This window comes from Panthera uncia, chromosome D2 (assembly GCF_023721935.1).
Source record: "Panthera uncia isolate 11264 chromosome D2, Puncia_PCG_1.0, whole genome shotgun sequence".
NCBI lineage: Eukaryota > Metazoa > Chordata > Mammalia > Carnivora > Felidae > Panthera > Panthera uncia.
The window spans coordinates 67,266,821-67,285,282 of NC_064818.1; the positions used below are offsets into that span (position 1 = coordinate 67,266,821).

An 18,462-nucleotide genomic window follows, 5' to 3' on the forward strand; every position below is an offset into this window, starting at 1 on the left:
AATGGCTGGTTGCCTCCCTAAGGATTCTGACTGAAATGGTCTGGGGTACAGCCTGGGCATTGGGATTTTCAAAGGGTCCCTAGGTGATTCTTGTATGCAACCAGGATTGGTGGCTACTGAAGGCAATGTCTAGAGAACCAGGCCTTCTCATCCCACAGCTATGAGTAATAAAATAAATACCAGCCGGGTCCCAACTCCAACCAAGCACATAATTCATCATTTCATCTTTTACCATCTTTGTTGTGTTCTAAGTAGACTTGAACAGTGCTCCTTTCTGTCCTCTAACTGGAGGTAAGAAGAATGTTCCTGGATGGTCTTTCTAGACCCTGAGCCCAGAAAAGCTGAATGTCTGTTCTTGAGTATCTGAAACAAAGGAAGGCAAGAATTAACTTACAGGTCCCTCCATGGCCTGGCTCCTATCACCTCCTTGACCTCTTCTCCTACTCCCAACTCACTGATTCCAACTAAACCACACTGGCTGCCTTCCCATTCCTCAAACATGCCAGGCACATCCCCGCCTGTTGTTCTGGCTATTCCCTCTGCTTGAAACGCAAGCTGCTCCCAGAGGCACATGATTGTCCCCTCAACTGCTTCGGGTCCCTTCCATCAGACCATCTTACCCGCTTTCTTCATAATCAACGGCTCCATGTGATGCAGGTTTTGCTTCTCTGTCCACCTCCCCACCTATCACTAGAATGGGACAGAGTCATGTTTTATTCACTGCCAAGTGCCCTTTCCCAAGTGCTGTTACGTGCCTGATCCCCCGCCCAGAGCTCAAATTCCCTGCCTTGGAAATAATTAGTATCAGAGTAGGTGACTTCTATAATTCTACTTGTGTTAGACAAGCCCAACTTTAAGCATCCAAATCCACCAGCTTAGGTCCTACCAGTCACATAAGCTTCAGGCTTCGATAGATTCAAGCACACATGAGCAGCTGGAGCTCACTAGGTTGAAAGTTTCCTAGAATGCTGTGATCTCAATATGCCATTAATAGGGTTCGCTTAATGAATGAGCAGCTCAAACATGCAAATTTTTCACATGGTTGTAAAGAAGTTTTTCCATAAAGAACTAAGACAAACCTTTTTAGTCAGCCAAAAGAAACTAGTAAAAACTAGATTTATACAGAACATCCATTGATCTTTATTTGATTTGACAAAATCTGCATTATTAAAAGACAGGTAATAAAATTTAAGCTTATATTGAATCTTACATATTATGTTCTATAGTATCTAGAATATCACATAAGAAATGTCAACTGAGGGGCAAACAGGATAAAAGCATCACATGCAGATGCTCCTGGCAAAGGGGGAACTGTATCTGCAGGTGAGGTCCGTAGTGTGCAGCGCATAAAAAAAGTCCTAGAGAAAATGCAACTGACTTCCTTGGGTGAAGTGTTTTTCCTTTTGGGGAGAGGAAGAGGTGGCAAAAGGGGTAAGAATTCAAAGGCATATGCAGAATGGCTTCTCCATTTCAAAATGTAATAAAAATATTTAGATTATGGCACTAGGGCACCTTTGAGGAAAAGAACACCTTAACCAGAGTAGGCTCATTGCATAATTCTTTAGTAATCTGTACAGTTTTCAAGTAATGGAGAGGACTTAAAGAATAATTTTAGTATAACCGTAGCTATCTATTTTTCTTCTCGCCCTCTGGGGCTTGATCTGTTTCAGCATCACAGGGACACTTCTCCACACAGTTTCTAGGGAACCAGCCTCGTATCCTTGAAACACCTGAGGAAGAAAATAAAATTGAGGTGAAATAGATCCACGGCAATGATATTGCTGAGTCCCATAAGTCCTATTACTCCAAATCAATAAGCTTTTAGTTATGCGTTACTTTTTTCGCCCTTTACCATCTTTTATAAGCATAATTTGAGGGAAAAAATGGTTTTTAAATGCTTCTAACAAGCTAGAAAATCACTATTTCTCAAATTCTGTTACCTGGGAGAGGTGCTAATGTGGTTTAGGACAACCCCTAAGGGGAGTCGGGGTGGAATGTCCCAGTTTGGGCATTCATTTACACATGTGTGATTGTGGGGTTTTTGGCACACTGTCATACTTTATCTGTTTCAGGGAACTATCTCCCTGGAGCTTCTGTGAATTTCCTTTCTAGGTTTTTTCCTAACATGTAAATTTTTATATCAAGGCTGCCCAAGAAGTCATATGGGGTTAATTAACAATTAACCCAGTGTTTTTAAGAAAGCATCCAGGATTAATCTTTACTTAAAAAGAAAACAATTCTAGGGGCACCTGGGTGGCTCAGTCGGTTGAGTCCGACATTGGCCCAGGTCACGCATGATCTTACGGTTCGTGAGCTCGAGCCCCGCATCGGGCTTGCTGCTGTCAGCACAGAGCTTGCTTCAGATCCTCTGTCCCCCTCACGCTGCCCCTCCCCTGCTTACGCTGTCTCAAAAATAAATAAAAAACATTAAAAAAAATAAAAAGGAACAATTCTAAAACTTAAATAAAATCAGAGACACGGAAAATTTCAATCCATCAGTTTCCATTAATACTTAATAGGAATATTCATTCACAGTGGGGAGTGTGTGGCACAGGCATCTGGGACACAGGCCACTTGGCTTGGAGCCCTGGCTCTAATCTGTTTTTAGGGCGGCCTTGGGCAACGTGTTCAGTCTCACTGCATTTTGGCTCCCTCGCCAATGACAGGTAAATGCTAGTACCTCCTTCAGAGGGCTGCTGGGGACTTGGATACCACACATGAAGCAAGTGGCACTTCCACAAGTACCTGTCACACAGGTGACAATGAGCTCCAATATTGGCAACCATTAAAAAGACCTGAAAAATAGAAGTGCTGTACAGAAATAACATAAGAAGCCTCTTTCTGTTGCTTGAGGATGTGTCTGTTATGTGCCCTGATGCATGTGACAAGTGACTGTTAGGGGTTATTCTTGTTAAATATGGAATCATTACTAGCAGTCTTTTCTATTAAACGCCCCCTTCCATTTCCATACCTTCTACAAAGGAATCATCGAGAATTTTATCTCCATACAACCAGTATCTGAAATATTTAAGAGATTAAAATTAATCTTTTTAGGAGAGATGCTAACTTTGTCATTAAAGAAGAAATTCACTACTTTTATCACTTACCGTAACCCTCTTGTGGCCAAAATGAATTCCCCTCTCTGTAGCCTTATTCGAGGCTCTTCAGTGCAGGGACTCGTGAAGAAGGTTTTGATTCCCTTATTCAAAGGACAGCAGGCACCACTGTAATCTTCTATTACTCTATACCGAACCTGGCGTCAGTAATGAGAAGAACAATCTAACATTTACCCCTGAATTTCTGTAAGTTTGAATTTAAATTGTTAAAGGTGGACCCAAAGTATCAGGTGACAAGTCTTTCCCTCCCAGTTCCTTTATAGGAGGCAACTGACGTTTCTAGTTCTCCAGGCTTTTCTTACCCTTCATTTCAAGCACTTAGCTAAGAATTAAATTCTAGAACAGTGCTGGCCAATAGAACTTTCTGCAGTGACGGAAATGCTCTATATTTGTGGTATCCAATGTGCTAGCCCCTAGACACGTGTAGCTACTGAGCACTTCTAATGTGGCTAGTTCAACCAAGGAACTGAATATTTTATTTGATTTTATTTAATTTAAATAGCCACATGTGGCTAGTGGCCGTGATATTATACAGCAGAAGTGTAAGGATGGGTTTCACACTAACGAGCTAGACTGAGGATAATTATTTTTCTGTTGGCAATGTAAATTGACTACATTCCCTCCAAATGGCCAGTCCAAACTATGTAAGTGAAAGCAAAAGTGAACTGTATCAAATTTCAACAATTATGTTAGGAAATATTATTTAATAAAAGCCAACAGTTGCCTTCTACTCAAAGGCAATTTGAAAAACTATACAGAAGTGTAGAGCATGACAACAAGGAGAAAGAAACTAGTATCATTGCAAAAAATTACTTACACTTCTGACTCTCTTATCTGCTTTTTGTTTCAACTGTTCAATCTGGAGATACAGAAAGAAAAAACACGACCTCAGGGTTGAAAAACAGCCTTTTGCCATCTACTGCATCAGAGTGACATGACAAACTCCTGATTTTCGAGCACTTCACAGTGCTGACAATTCAAAGGCCACATGTTTCTCATAGTGAGGAAAGAGGGCCCTACGACCGCGAGCAGGAGCTGACGGGCTCTTTTCTCAGTATCCTCTACAATCTTCATCTGTGTCTACTACTCACTGACTATTCCTTACAGCCCAGGGATCAGGGAGATGCGCTCTCTGTCCTCCTGGGGCTTCTAGGCTAGTCCCGGAGGTGAGGATGATACACAGACTCACAGATCCTTTAGAGACAAGGCAGACAGACTGCGAGATTCATCCATGAGTCTCGACTAAAAGTCATCATGATGACTCACTTTTCTTGACTTATTTAGCAACAATTTAATAAATGGTACTATATGAGACACAGTAGGGGAAATCGAGGTAGCTCATGGCCTCTGTGCCAGAATCTTGTCAAATTACAGGTCTAAGATCTAAGAAATAAATAAAATGTTAGACTTCACAAGCACCATACAAGAGTAGATGGTTAAGTGTCGAATTCCGATGAGGTGGGGCTGAAACTCACCTTAATATTATTTCTGATAGGGAAGTCATGTTAGAGAGAAAAAACAGTATGGACAGAATTAGGTGGCAGGAACGCACAAGGAGTTCACTGAGGAAGCCGGGTTGACTGGACACGGCGATTCCCATTAGGAAGTAGTTGGGAGGGCAGTTGTAGGCCAGATTTTATAGGACTGAGTGAACGGATCAGGACTTTATCTCACACATATGCAGAATTAGAGAGAGATTTAAATTAACAGAAAGACATGATACAAGGAGTGATTTAGGACTGTTACCTTAGTGCCTTACTGAAAAAAAAATCATTATTTTACTACAAAACGTCATTTGAGTTAAGAGGAACTAGAGGAAGAAAATGAGACAGAAAGGAAAGATTGAACAGAAATACTCACTGTTAAGTCGTACTGGTGACAGCCTTCTCTTATCGGCCACGCGAGCCCATCTCCTTCAGGGACCCCCGACCACGTAAATACCTGTTTAAAGTTCTTCCATCTACTTCCCATATCGTAGGGAAAAACAAAGACTTCATCTAGTTGGTAATACTGAATTCGATCTTTAGCCTGTGGGGAACAGAGATGTTAAAGTGGCAAACGCCTCTGCCTTCACTGGCTTTAAGGAACATACTGTTGGCAGTATTGACAGTAATATACGTTTCTTCCCACATCTGTATCACTCCTAGAAAAGCTTCCTCCTTGTTGTAATGTTAGGGTACACAGAAGACATAGACAAATTTATCTGAAGAGGACCTTGCTACCCAGCACCAACCTCGTAGATCATTCAGGAAATGTCTTACAGGGCTTATTTCAGAACAAGTATTCAAAAATGCTTATTAAAAGAGTTAACAGCTTTACTCCACATATAAAAAATCCTCATTGCTCCTGGTTGTTTAGCAAAGCAAAAGGATCCAGGTGTAAAGAAGGGCTGTTGATAAAAAGATTTAAGAAACAGCAGGAGTTTATGTAGGATAGAAGAACTCTTGCGTGGGGTGCTCTACAATGTAATGGTGCATCCTGGGTGGCAGCAACACCTGTGGGAATGGCCAGGGCAGGTGCACCAGGGGAGTCACCGTTCTCTGACTTTTTTTTTTAATTAGCAGATATGTGCAGATCTTCTCTCATTTTTTATACCACCACACATGTATATACATTCACTTATATATGCATTTATACATACATTTTATGCATATACCTAAATATTCAGGTTGCATAAATTGTTTAAATTTAATTGTTAGCTTTAACAGAAGGACATAAACTGGCTTAGAATTTCTTAAGTTTCACTGACACCTAGTGGTATAAAGATACATTATTTATTCCTATAATCGTACAAACCCAGTTGAAATTTGTATAAATTCTAGTTGTGGTGATTTCGATAAATTTTCTATGAACTTAATATAATCATTTATTTGTATTTTTTACTTGGCAACAGAGTGCAGTTTTAAAATACATTCTAGGGGCACCTGGGTGGCTCAGTCGGTTGAGCGTCTGACTTTGGCTCAGGTCATGATCTCATGGTTCCTGAGTTCCAGCCCCACATCGGGCTTGCTCGCTGCTGTCAGCACAGAGCCCACTTTGGATCCCACCCCCTCTCTCTGCCCCTCCCACGCTAACATTCTCTCAAAAATAAACTTTAAAGAAATATTACAAATACAATAACTTCTAAATTTAGCATGGTATTCTATAAAGAGCCTTGGCCATTCAAAAAAAATTATTAATATAATCAGGATATATTATGCTAACTAGAAATGGTACCTTGAAATATTTTATTATCACGGGACAGTATTTTAGGGAAAACTTCTCGCAATTACTTACAAAGTAATATTGATGTTAATTCAATAAAAGAATTAAATTCAATTAAAAGAACTGTCAAGCTATATGTATGTATGAATCTACTGAACTATATAAATCCCCACCCAAAAAGTAAAGGATAATTTATTTTCTCTTTTTATAAAGCTTCAGAGTCTTCACAACGGATAAGAGTCTCAAAGAACAGATTTCGGCTCTTAACAAACAAAGCGTGGTTAAGGATGAGTGTAGTTTATTTATTTATTTATTTATTTTCCAGAATTGAAAACATTTTACTTACTTTCTACAAAGCATCTCATGAAAAGCCACTATACGCATCTATGATCACACAGTTTAATTTTATGAAGTTCAGATGTAGGGCTTTGTAAGTTCAGAGTAAAAGCTTTAAATGCAAACAGCTGTAGATAATTCTCAACTTCTTAGTTCTGTGATAAATCCATTCACTGGGATTCATGCCTTTATATAAAATGTCCGTAAGTGGATTTTTCGGAAGTATACAAATCGCTTTATATAGTAAATCCTATGTACAGATCAACTATTTGACTAGACTTTGTATATAGACTATATTTCACATCTATTCCTTTTTCTATTCTCAGGATGAGTGTAGTTTAAACATGACTGAGGCATGGTCTCTGCCTAAGAGAAGCACTCGGTGAAGTTGGGGGGATTCTAGCAATACTGGGTTAAAAGGTAACAGAGGTATGTGATAGATGCTATGGGAAAGGCAAACAAGGTACTTAAACTAGTGTAGGGAGAGTCAAGGAAGGTTCTTAGGAAGAAATGGCACCTAAGCTAAATCTTGAGGGACAAGAAATCAGGCAAAAAAGAGAGAGCAAGCGTGTCCTAGGCAGAGGGAATGACATGTGGAAAGATACAGAAGCACAGGATGTACAAAATATAAGTTGTGGTTTCTGGTATTAGTTGGTATCGAGAGTGCAATGGGGTGGGGAGGGGTGGGAACTGCGGTAGAAGAAACAGGTAAGGGGAAGACATGAACGGTTTGATTATGTATAAGCTAAGGAGCTTGGACTTAAACCTGTCTATCCGCCGTTCTCAAAGTATGCTTTGCGCACCTCTTCGAGTCCCCAAGAGCTTTTCTTGGGGTCCAACAAAGTCAAGCAACTTTCATCATAATACTAAGATGTCATTTGCTTTTTTCATTGTGTTGACATTTGCAATAGTGGGTAAAATTGCCAGTACCTTGAGCAGGAATCAAGACAGTGGCCCCCTCTGTATTAGTGATTATCATATTCTTCACTGGTACATACTCATAGTTAAAAAAAAAAAACAAAAAAAACCAAACAAAAGTTTTACATAAGAATGCCCCTGATGAAGCAATAAAAATTATTTTTTTTATTAAATCTCAACCTCAAGTAGATGTCCTATGAATATTCTGTGTGACAAGATGGAAAGTGCACATAAAGCATTCCGATGTGTTTGTCTCAAGGAGAACATCTGTTTGAGTTGGGACTAACAAAAGCTGTGGAGCCAGCTTCTTTCACACAACGCTATTTTTACTTGACAGAATGAATAATGAAACACAGTAAGGTTACTGAAATGTCAGTACCTGGCAGAAATTTTCTCAAAAATGAACAAACTCAAGCTGTTACTTCAATGTAAACAACTGAAAAAATGAAGGCTTTCAAGTGAAAATTAGAATTTTGGAAAATCTGTATCCACCACTATGAGCTTGAAAGCTTTCCAAAATTTAAAGATCTTCCCCCATAAACTTGGTAGTGATGTGAATGAATGTGTCACCATTTGGAAAATCTTCATAACTCTGTGAAATTGTATTTTCCAAATGGCCAAAACCTGGTGCTATAAAATCTTGTATGGGTAAAAGGTCCATTCACAGAGCAAGATGTACTGATGCATTTAAATGTAAAAAAATACAAAGTTTACTGATGTACCTTCACATCTCCCATGCAACTAACCTTTCAGGAACTATCACCTGTCAAGTTTCAATGTAGTATCCAAGAATATCCACAGTTATCCAAAAAGCCTATTAAAATACTCTATCCTCTTCTATCTACTTATCTGTGTCAGGCTGGAATTTCTTCATATACTTCAATCAAAGCAACATATCTCAACAGACTGAATATGGGAGATGTGAGAATCAAACTGTCTTCTGTTAAGTCAGATATTAAAGAGATTTATAAAAATATAAAACAATGCCACTCTTCTCCCTAGTTTTCACTTTGGAAAATATACTAAGTTTTAAAAATATGCGATTTTTATTAACATATAATGGCTTTATTATTGTTATTTTTAAATGAAATAATAAATCTTCACAATTTTTCACACAAAATATGGCAATCATCGATATTACACAGACTAACCAAAGTTCTTTAGGGCCCTTAACAATTTTCAGGATGTAAAAGGGTCCTGAGACCGAAACATCTGAGGGCTGCTGCTATAAATTCAAGTCCACAAACTGGCTGCCAGGGGCTAAATGTGTCCCATTGGTGTGTTTTATTTGGCCCACAAAGTGTGTTTGTTTTTAATGAGAATTTCTTGCTAATATTTAAAAATAGAAAAGAGATGTCACAGAAATCCAGATCTCTTGCTTTTCTTGAAAAACAACGAGATGATCTCAGGATACTGGCTGAGTATCCCCTGAGGCAACATTCAGCTTCATCTGTTAGGTAGCTCTGTACACAGGCCAGTTCCTGCCATCTGGGTTATCTACCGGCTGGCCCTGCAGGCATTTGGGTCTGTAACCCCTGCTCCAGTGATGGTGAGGCTCTGAGCAGCTTTAAGCAGGGAGCGGAGTAGTCAGACTGACTTTTTACAACAGAATCACAATGGAAACGTTGTGAGGTCTGTGGCAAGCTATGCTATAATCCAGGTTTATAAGGTTTTTTTAGTCTTAAAGCACTAAAAAAAACACCTTAATGGCACCTCGGTAGGACAGAAGTTCCTTTCCAAACGGTCTGCCTTCTCCCCTAACCTGAGAAAGAATGGCCAAATGGTTTAATGTGTGGTTTAGACTTCTTCACCAACTCCAGGGTGAACGAGAAGCAGATTTCTGTGGGAGTTATGTCAAATAAAGAATAAATCAAAATGTTTCCTATATTTACCTTTTATGTGGCATGCAAATGACTTAAGGAAGCCATCTGGCAGTCAAGTTTTTACTTCCGGGCATTTATTAGTTAATCTGGCCTATGAACTAATCCTTATTGATGTTGAGGAAACAATTATTAAAATTTACCTTTTCTTCAATCCATGATTCAATAGAAGTTTTGTTTCTGAGAATTATTTTCATCTGAAAATTAAATAATGAACAGTAAAATTTTATGATGAAACTTTGGTCCATTTAAGATTATCATCTTCATAGTAACCCTAGGAGATAGTTTTTGTTGCTCCGTTCCATTGATGAAGATACCAGGATAACAGAGGTTAAGCAAGACACTCTGCGGTCCATCTGACTCTAAAGTTCTTGTTCTTAAGCACTGCACCACAACGCCTCTCCATAAAATGATTACGGCAATCCATAATCAAATCTGAATCTACTATTTTGATAAAAATTCATGTTTTAAGTACTATCTTCTGATCAAGGTTTCCAAAGTATTAATAAAATATGGATATAATCCACTTAATCAGTACTTGTGTATTTTGTTACTAAAATCTATCACTATTTTTAATTAACCTTAAATTTATGATTATTTATTACATGAAAGTGACTCCTATCATCCCAACATGACCAGATATTCTGCTTACCTTAAAAACCCAATATATTCAGTCTTGATTCTATTAACTGACCCTCCTAGCTAGGACTAATTCCACTGATGTGGGTTTTTACACCACAGGTTTTTAGTTTATTTTTAATATGATTCTTAATGAGAGGCACCGGGGAAATTTTTTCAAAGAATTTGATCCCAGGCTAATAGAATATATGAAGTACAACCAAAATCGGCGTATTTTAAAACTATGCGTGTAAACGGGTTGGGCGATGCATCACAGCCCTCAGGTCCAGCATTTCGGCATTTCCTCGAAGTCTGGCTGGGTCCGTACAGACACACCCGTGGGCAAGGAGTCCCCTTAGTGTTCCTAGGCTAGGGCCTAGCACAACACCTGGCCTACAGCAGGCCTTCGATTAATGAATAAACTGACTCGGTGAAAGGAATGAATCATAACCACTTTGTGATCTCTTCAGGGCCACATCCTCCTCCTCTGTGTTCTCGCAGCACTTTGTACATAAATCTATGACACTCACACCACCCAGTATTAGTTGCATGTTTACTACTAATTGTGAACTTCCCTAGGGGCAGGACGCTTTTCATTTTCATTACTGTACTCTCAGAAATTAGCAGAGTAATTCATCAGAGTAGGCATTAAATAGCATCCAAATCAGAGGGTTGTTACTGAGATTAAGTGAGTTAATATATGTGATGTCCTTAAGACAGTGTCTTGCACATAAGTGTGCAATAAACGCTGGCTATATTATGATGATGATTAAATATATGCTGTTATAAAATAGTATTACCAATTATGTTTACTGAATACATGCGTGAGTGATCTTGGGTTAAGTCACTTTCTGTGATTTGATTACTCTTCTGTACGGAAGGGAAAATACTCCTCTTCAACTCTTTCTGGGGGGGTTGATGTGAAGATCAAGAGAGACCATAAATGGGAGAAGAGCTTTCTCAATTATAAAGCAATACAGGACTCCAAGTTAACATTCTAAAAATTAAGTAAGTTACCTAGAAATGCTGGCAAAGTTACTTCAAAATTATCTGACTAGTCCAGAGGTTAAATTAGTTACCTAGATGGAATACATTACAATAATGTCCACTTCACGCTGCATTCTTAAATGCAGCCTTTATCTCTTTCTCATTACAGGCAGCCCCGATAAGTTGACAACTTTTAGCTAGAGGTAACCAAGGAACTTACCTGGATAAAAAACAACATCCCAACAGCTATGGTTGTTCCTAAAGCTAATCCCAATGCAAACAGGGTGGCCGCGAATGCTGCTAATCCAAAGGGAATAAGTGGAAGAGGATCTCTGCGGGCCGCACTCATATCAATCTTTACCGTGTTCCACCCAAAGGAGAGCTACAAAGAAAAACACACACTTGAAATATTCAGTTGTCATAAAGGGTCAGACGCTACTGGAACATTTAAAGCCACTTGATCAGAAAAGATCAACAAATGATAACCTAAAGCGGTGGCTAAAAGCAAACGAATTTCCAATTTGTTTCTAATTACTACTGTGGCCTCAACTCATACTGATATGCGCAATATCGTTCTTAGTTATTTTCAAATGTCACTTTTTTTGTTTTTATTTCCTCGAAAGCGCAGGGCACAGCCCACTAACATTACTATGTATGAACAGCACTAGTCATCAGTCTAAATTGTGACTGTGGCATCCATCTTCTCCTGGCTTTTCAATATTTACAGGAACCTTCCACAGCAAGAAGATAGCCGAGGATTCAGTTGTTTCTTCCCTCATGTTCCACAACCAGAGGTTAAAAACAGGCAAAATGCAGGCCAAATATGGCCTGCAGATGCCTATTGCCCGGCCTGCAAGATGTTTTAAAATATTCAGCCAGGTGCCAACATTTAAAAATCAGGAGACACTAAACAAAAAAATGCAGATTTTCTAATTTTTCATGAAAGACTGGGAGATCTAGTATTATTGGACTAGATTTCCAACATTAAAAAGAGGCTGAAGTTGAATATGGGTTGTCCCATCTGTGAAGGGCAAGTGTTCTCGGTGCCACAGTCCCATTAGACCTATGAATCTCATTTACTTTCAGGCTTCATTAGGGACTTAAATTTGTGACCCTTGAACTTTATCTCATGACTACCTGCCCATAAATCAACCAAAGCTTTTACATATTTTAGGACATGTGCCTGCTTCATGAGGCACCTTCCAAGGCACTGGAACAAAAGAACTACACCTTGCCACACGAATCAAATGGAAACAAAATATTAGTGTTGTCTTTTTCTTCCTGTTCCTTTTCTTCTAATTATTCTTACCACAGCTATAAAGTGTGAGATCAAATAAATTATATATACACAGTAATAAAATATTATCAACTTCGAATACAGTTAGTAAGTTTCCAAAACAAAATAATTTTTCCTCATTTTAAAAATTAAATTTTAGTACTTTTTTTAAATATGAAATTTATTGTCAAATTGGTTTCCATACAACACCCAGTGCTCATCCCAAAAGGTGCCCTCCTCAATACCCATCACCCACCCTGTCCTCCCTCCCACCCCCCCTCAAACTCTCAGTTTGTTCTCAGTTTTTAAGAGTCTCTTATGCTTTGGCTCTCTCCCTCTCTAACCTCTTTTTGTTTTTTATTTTCCCTTCCCCTCCCCCATGGACTTCTGTTAAGTTAATTTTAAAAATTAAATTTTAGTACTTTTTTTTTTTTAAAGAAATTCATACACAGGTAAAGCAAAATTGTTTCCTGACCTAAATCATAGAAATCTTATTTCCCAATGGGACTCCTGAAATAATAACTGCCATTTAATCTGGCATAAGTGATTTTATAACAAACGTTGTCACTTACCCGATTATAAAGCTGGGTATACATAGTCATAACAAAAATGAAGGCAGCATGAATACAACCCAGCGGTGCTAAAAGGAGAAACAGTGTGAACGAAGCATGATTTTGGAAACCACAACAGTTGTTGATCCAAGGACAGTGATGGTCCATCTTCAGCACACATCTAACAAGAAAAATTTACGTAACACATGAGGCAAAAAAATCCAATCTACTTTAAATCACTTTGGTCTTCAGAAGATCAAGCAAATAGGAATCCAGCATGTCTATGAGTCACAGAGGAACTATACTCTATGGAACAGAAAGTAAAGCCTTTACGAGTTTTTAAACAACTTTGACCAGTGACTTCTTTCAATTTCTAAACAGCACAAGAAAAGGCAGGCTTTGTAACAGCTTCTGAGGAAAAGACGTCTGCTACAAGGGAGTTTGCTTAAAGAATTCAGGAGTCCTGCTAAGAGGTTCATCATAGAGAAATAAGCATGGGTTCCAGATTTACCTCTAGCTCTGAAATGCAGTGACTGAAGCGGAGAACAACAGAGACCACAAAATCTCCACTGGGGTGGATGGGACCCAGCAGACCTAGAACGAACTAACTTCCTTCCTTCCTTCCACATCCTTTAGATGTGGAATCTCTGAGCTAAGCATACTAACTATGGAATATAAGGTGTGGTATAACAAGCAAAGTCTTACTGAGCTTCCTTCCCTTGCTGCTAGAAGAAAATTTCCCGGCCTCATACCAAACGTTTATTTGCTACAAACGTTCTCCTAAACCTCAACACTCTTATCACAAATTTCTAATTAGTGGAATAGCTGTTATTTAAAAAGGTGCCAGGGGCACCTGGGTGGCACAGTCGGTCGAGTGTCTGACTCCTGATTTCAGCTCAGCTTATGGTCCCAGGGTCTTGGGATTGAGCCTTGTATCAGGCTCCGCACTGAGCATTAAGCTGCTTAAGGTTTTCTCACCCTCCCTTTGCCCCTTTCCCCCACTTGCTCTCTCTTTAAAATAAAAATTAAGAAATTAAATTAAAAAAATAAAAAGGTACCAGTTTATTTCATATTTTTTATAGTGATTCAGTTTTCTTTCCATTGCTTTTTTTTTTTATATTAAACACTTGTGATAATACGCATCTGAATTCATTTATTAGATATGGATAAAGTGTAAATGTTAGCCAACCAAAATAATGGAAAAAGCAGGTCTCCTTTATAGTTTAGACTCAGAACAATTCTAAAGCTAGTTAAGATGACAGAAGACAAGCATGATTAATCCTGACCTATAGAAACAACTTGGAGGCATAACTTTTCACTCTTGGCAGGGTAAGAAGCAAAGTAAACGTGTATTTTTCCAAATAAGTAAGTAAGTAAGTAAATAAATAAATAAATAAATAAATAAAAGCTTTTCACTTATAACAAAAAAGAGTGAGGATTATTTACTTATTATCAGAATTGATAACTTAAGACTACAGTGGAGATATGGACAGAAGTATTTTGACAGTGTTTTTTATAAAGAAGCCACCTTGCAGAGAATAAGACTAGGACTGATGTGACAGAAAGAACAACAACAGGAGACCAGTCACCACGTTGATCAGTCCCCAGTGAGTAGCAAAGACATACAGTACCTGTTACACTTTCTGCAGTGATGTGACCGTGGAGCCTTGTATGCTTGGCAGACTTTACAATACTGGAGGTACATGCTATCCTGAGAATTTTCCTTGACAGCAAAATACAAACAAAAATCCATCAGATATCTGATCCTAAGTAATAAGTTAAGCCTTATGAAAATGCTTTCGTAGGGTTTGATTTTATGGGGGATGGGGATAAGGATGGAATCTGAACTTGCTTATTTCCTGCCCTTTTATCTGAGCAGAAATACTTTTAAATAATGAATTACTGGTAACAGCAGCATCACTATTCCAATTACCCAGAAGTCACTTTTCATTTCTCTTCCCCATGCTTCACCTAAACCCATCGTCACTGATTGTAGCTGGTTTTACTTTTCCAAAATCTTTGTAGGAGTTCAGAAAAATGGTAGCTGTCAACTTGGCAGGTATCTTGAAGTGGATATTCAAACATCAGAGCTGATACTCTTTAGGAAATCTGGTTCCCCACCCCTCCTTGCACTATTTCAATCATTTCTAACTACTGTCCTGTACTATAGCTTCTCTCCAATGCAAACTAGCGTCAGAATAATATTCCTACAACATGACTCTGATTATGTCAGAGCTTCACTTGAAAACCTCTAATACCTTCCTATAGTCTAAAAATCCCTCATGTGTTTAAGGCCCTCCAGAATCTGCCTTTGTTTCAGCCTTATTTGCAGTACATAACCCGTCCGTTATTTCAGACTATATGCCTGAAATGCCTTCTTTCCCATTTATGGAAATTTACACTCCCCTTTCAGGTCCACAGCTAAAAAGGCTCACTTCCTTCTAGCTTCAACAGCACTCATCACATTCTTTTCCATAGTGTAATTACTTACACAAGTTACCTTGGTGTCTCTCCTCAATTATAAGATTTTTCAGAACATGAATTCGTCTTACTCATCTTTGTACTCACTTTAAACAGAACACTAGTGTTTCTCCAACATAATGCACCTAAGAATCATCTGGAGATTTTGTTAAATGCTGATTCTGATTTGTAGGTCTGGAGTGGAGCCCGAGATTTTTCATTTCTAATAAGCTACCAGGTAGTGCCCATCAGCAAGGAATATGGAAATTCATGAGTATAAACTTGCTACAATTTTTAAAAAGCCATAAATTGATTCATACTGTTACTTCCTAATGTTATGATTTTAACATTGATTTGAAAACTACGATTTAAGTCACTAATTTCTAAAGACTTGTTCTCAGTTCTGAGGGCTGTTAACGTATTACATAAAAAAAGATCCTAGGGACGCCTGCGTGGCGTCCGACTTCGGCTGAGGACGTGATCTCGCAGTTTGTGAGTTCGAGTCCCACATCAGGCTCTGTGCTGATGGCTCAGAGCCTGGCGCCTGCTTCGGATTCTGTATCTCCCTCTCTCTCTGCCCCTCCCCCACCCAGGCTCTCTTTCTTTCTCAAAAGCAAATGAACATTTAAAAAAATTAAGAAAAAAAAAGATCCCAGCCAAATTGCATTGTGAAATTGTAAGATCCTAGCCAAATTGCATTGTGAAATTATATGCAGTGGTTCTTAAATTTAGGACTATGGACTCACCAGCCCCTCCATTTTTCTTTTTCTTTCCTTTTAATGAAGTACAAGTATTCAACAAAATCTCTCTGGGAAGTACTGATTTAGATGAATATTTTCAAGTAGATACAAAATAAATTCTTTGACTTTAAATGATCAGTAATTAGAATATGGTTAGTCTCTACCAACGCAAAAAGTATGTTGTATTTGATATTATTGGTTAGCAGGTAAATCATAAACTAAATATATGATTATCATTAGAGTTCCTTATCTTAAGGGATCTTTTTCTTACCGGTTTCCACCCCAAAGGGACAAAGCCAGGACCAATAAACATGGCATTGAAGTAATTATAAAGAATCATGACAGTCCAATTTATCAACATGATGAAATTCACGCTTCCTCCAGTTGTATGTAAAGGCCAATACCACAACACAGAGTCAATCATGGCCATCGTAGAACATATTGCTATAACACCAAGGGCTATGATGGGACCCCAGTGACACAGTCTCTTTAATTCTTGGAGATTTTCAAACTTGATAACTGAGCAGAATGCACCCATTTTGGTGAGGAAGAATGCCTTCCTACTTTTAGAAAATCACAGATTTCCTTTTTCTGTGCACACATTTCCATGTGCCACAAGTCCATGAGTGTTCCTTAATTGTCATGCCTTCAAGTTGTGGGATGTTAACGCAGATTATGACATTTTCACTGTTACACACTCAGAGCTCTTTATCTTAACTAGAAGAATCCAGTATCTTGGCTTGAAACCCCATCTAGAGAAAACAAAATGAGAAAGTTCAGTGAAAAAATTTTATTATATACCATATTTAACTCCAATAACCACTTAAACAAAAGCATCTCACATGTGCTATGGAATGAGTACCTTATCAAATGGCAAAAGAAACTGCCAGTAAAACCTTGGTTTCCGAGCATAATTCCTTCCGGAAACATGCTTGCAATCCAAAGCACTGGTACATCAAAATGAATTTCAAGAACCATTGACTCAGTTGTGACCATGTGACATTCCACATCACCTACTACTCCTATTGCAAGACATTGCTCATTTACCGAGTTGAAATGTATTGGAAATGTTTGCCCCTCTTGCGGAACATTTGCAGAACAAGTTACTCCCAATCCAAGGTTTTGCTGTATTTTTATCTGATCCAAAATAGGGCTCAAGTCTGAACTGCGAGTAAACTGGATACATGATTCTAAAATAGTTGTTTTTATTTCTTTGTTTCCAACCTGACAGGTAACTGTGATTGTCTTTAGTGGGTGGTTGGAGGAGACCGAGAATTTTAGAGCTGGAGCAGGGCTTTAAAGGTTGACTGAATCCGGAAATTGGTTTGGAAAGGCTAAGCGATTGCACAAAGTTCACAAGTAACAGCTGAACCTAGACCAGAAACCAAACCACCTAATTCCTTTTACAGAGCTCTAAACTGCCTCTTGCCGAGTCTCGAAGTGTCAAGTATGAGCCCGGCAGGGTCTACACATTTGCCTGCGGTTGCCCCCAAACCCCAACATAAGGATCTATTTGGGCCAAAGGTAAAGAGGCGAGCGAGTGAAAGCAAAGCCAGAGTGAAAGGAGGGGAGGGGCGGACCGGGGAGACAGAGGTGTGTGCGAAGTCGTGACTGGAGGCACACAAGAGAAGGAACACGGATTAAAGTATTTGAGAAAAAAAGATGAGGAAGTGCCTCTGGAGCGAGGGGCAGGGAAGGCCGGCCGGCGAGGGCCGGAAGATCGGTGGAAGGGTATTTCCGACCAGACTGCAGTGAGTCAAGGGAAGAGCTGAGTTACAGGGTAATAAAGACTTTCACGCAACAGATGCCATCGCCTTGTGCCTCAGTTTCCCGCCCGTGTCTGGAGCAGAGCGCTTAGAAATCCTCACTCGGGGGAGGACCATGCTGGCAAGCGTGGCTGGTTTCAACATTCTGGAGATTCTGGGTTCACTCGGATGGGGTGAAGACGGCCAGAATCATAGCTACATCCCTCGCCTTGACTCCCACCTCAGTTCGGTCCTTGGTGCCCGCTCCTCGGCCATCGCATTTCCGGGGCGGCCTGGGCTCACCCGGAACAGGTTTTCTCCTCCTCGGATAACTCCATCATGGGTACCTCAGTCCAGCGCAAGCAGAAAGCAAATCCCGGTTGCAAGAAGCTGGAGTGCGGGACCTGCCCCCACCAGTCTGCCTCTCCGCCAGCGCTCTCGCCGCTGCTCTGCTGCTCCCGCCCGGTGCGCGGTCTCCGTGACAGCCACTTCCGGCAGGTTCGCCGCGTCAGACTTCCCTCGGGAAGCAGGTTCCTGGGACCTAGAGCTTGGGGAGCCAGAGCCGCTTTCCAGAAAGTGGAGGGGCCAAAAATGCTTCCAGTGATCCATGAGAACGCGCAGATTTTCGGAG

At 39.6% G+C, this 18,462-nt stretch overlaps 1 protein-coding gene across 3 annotated transcripts; it reads right to left on the reverse strand.

Moving 5' to 3' along the window:
- Positions 1–1,094: 1,094 nt before the first annotated feature.
- Positions 1,095–18,303, reverse strand: ZDHHC6 (zinc finger DHHC-type palmitoyltransferase 6). Of its 3 annotated transcripts, none has more exons than XM_049645763.1 (11): positions 18,135–18,303; positions 16,358–16,838; positions 14,518–14,609; positions 12,908–13,067; positions 11,280–11,441; positions 9,598–9,651; positions 4,977–5,144; positions 3,934–3,975; positions 3,108–3,253; positions 2,972–3,018; positions 1,095–1,730 (listed from the first exon to the last, which is right to left on the reverse strand). In XM_049645763.1, the coding sequence occupies exons 2-11, from the start codon at positions 16,622–16,624 to the stop codon at positions 1,627–1,629; spliced, it is 1,242 nt and encodes a 413-aa protein (XP_049501720.1). In that variant the 5' UTR covers positions 16,625–16,838; positions 18,135–18,303; the 3' UTR covers positions 1,095–1,626. The 3 variants fall into 3 exon arrangements, with proteins under 3 accessions (XP_049501720.1, XP_049501718.1, XP_049501721.1); XM_049645761.1 differs by having other exon boundaries at positions 18,073–18,303; XM_049645764.1 differs by lacking the exon at positions 18,135–18,303 and having other exon boundaries at positions 12,908–12,975; positions 16,358–16,404.
- Between the last annotated feature and the right edge of the window lie 159 nt (positions 18,304–18,462).

Excerpts from the sequence above, each read along its gene's own strand:
- ZDHHC6 (XM_049645763.1), bottom strand. The coding sequence starts at position 16,624 with ATGGGTGCATTCTGCTCAGTTATCAAGTTTGAAAATCTCCAAGAATTA. Across the intron at positions 14,610-16,357 it reads TCCCTTTGGGGTGGAAACCG|GAAAATTCTCAGGATAGCAT; the intron begins GTAAGAAAAAGA and ends TTTGCTGTCAAG. Across the intron at positions 5,145-9,597 it reads AATCATGGATTGAAGAAAAG|GCTAAAGATCGAATTCAGTA; the intron begins GTAAATTTTAAT and ends TGTTCCCCACAG.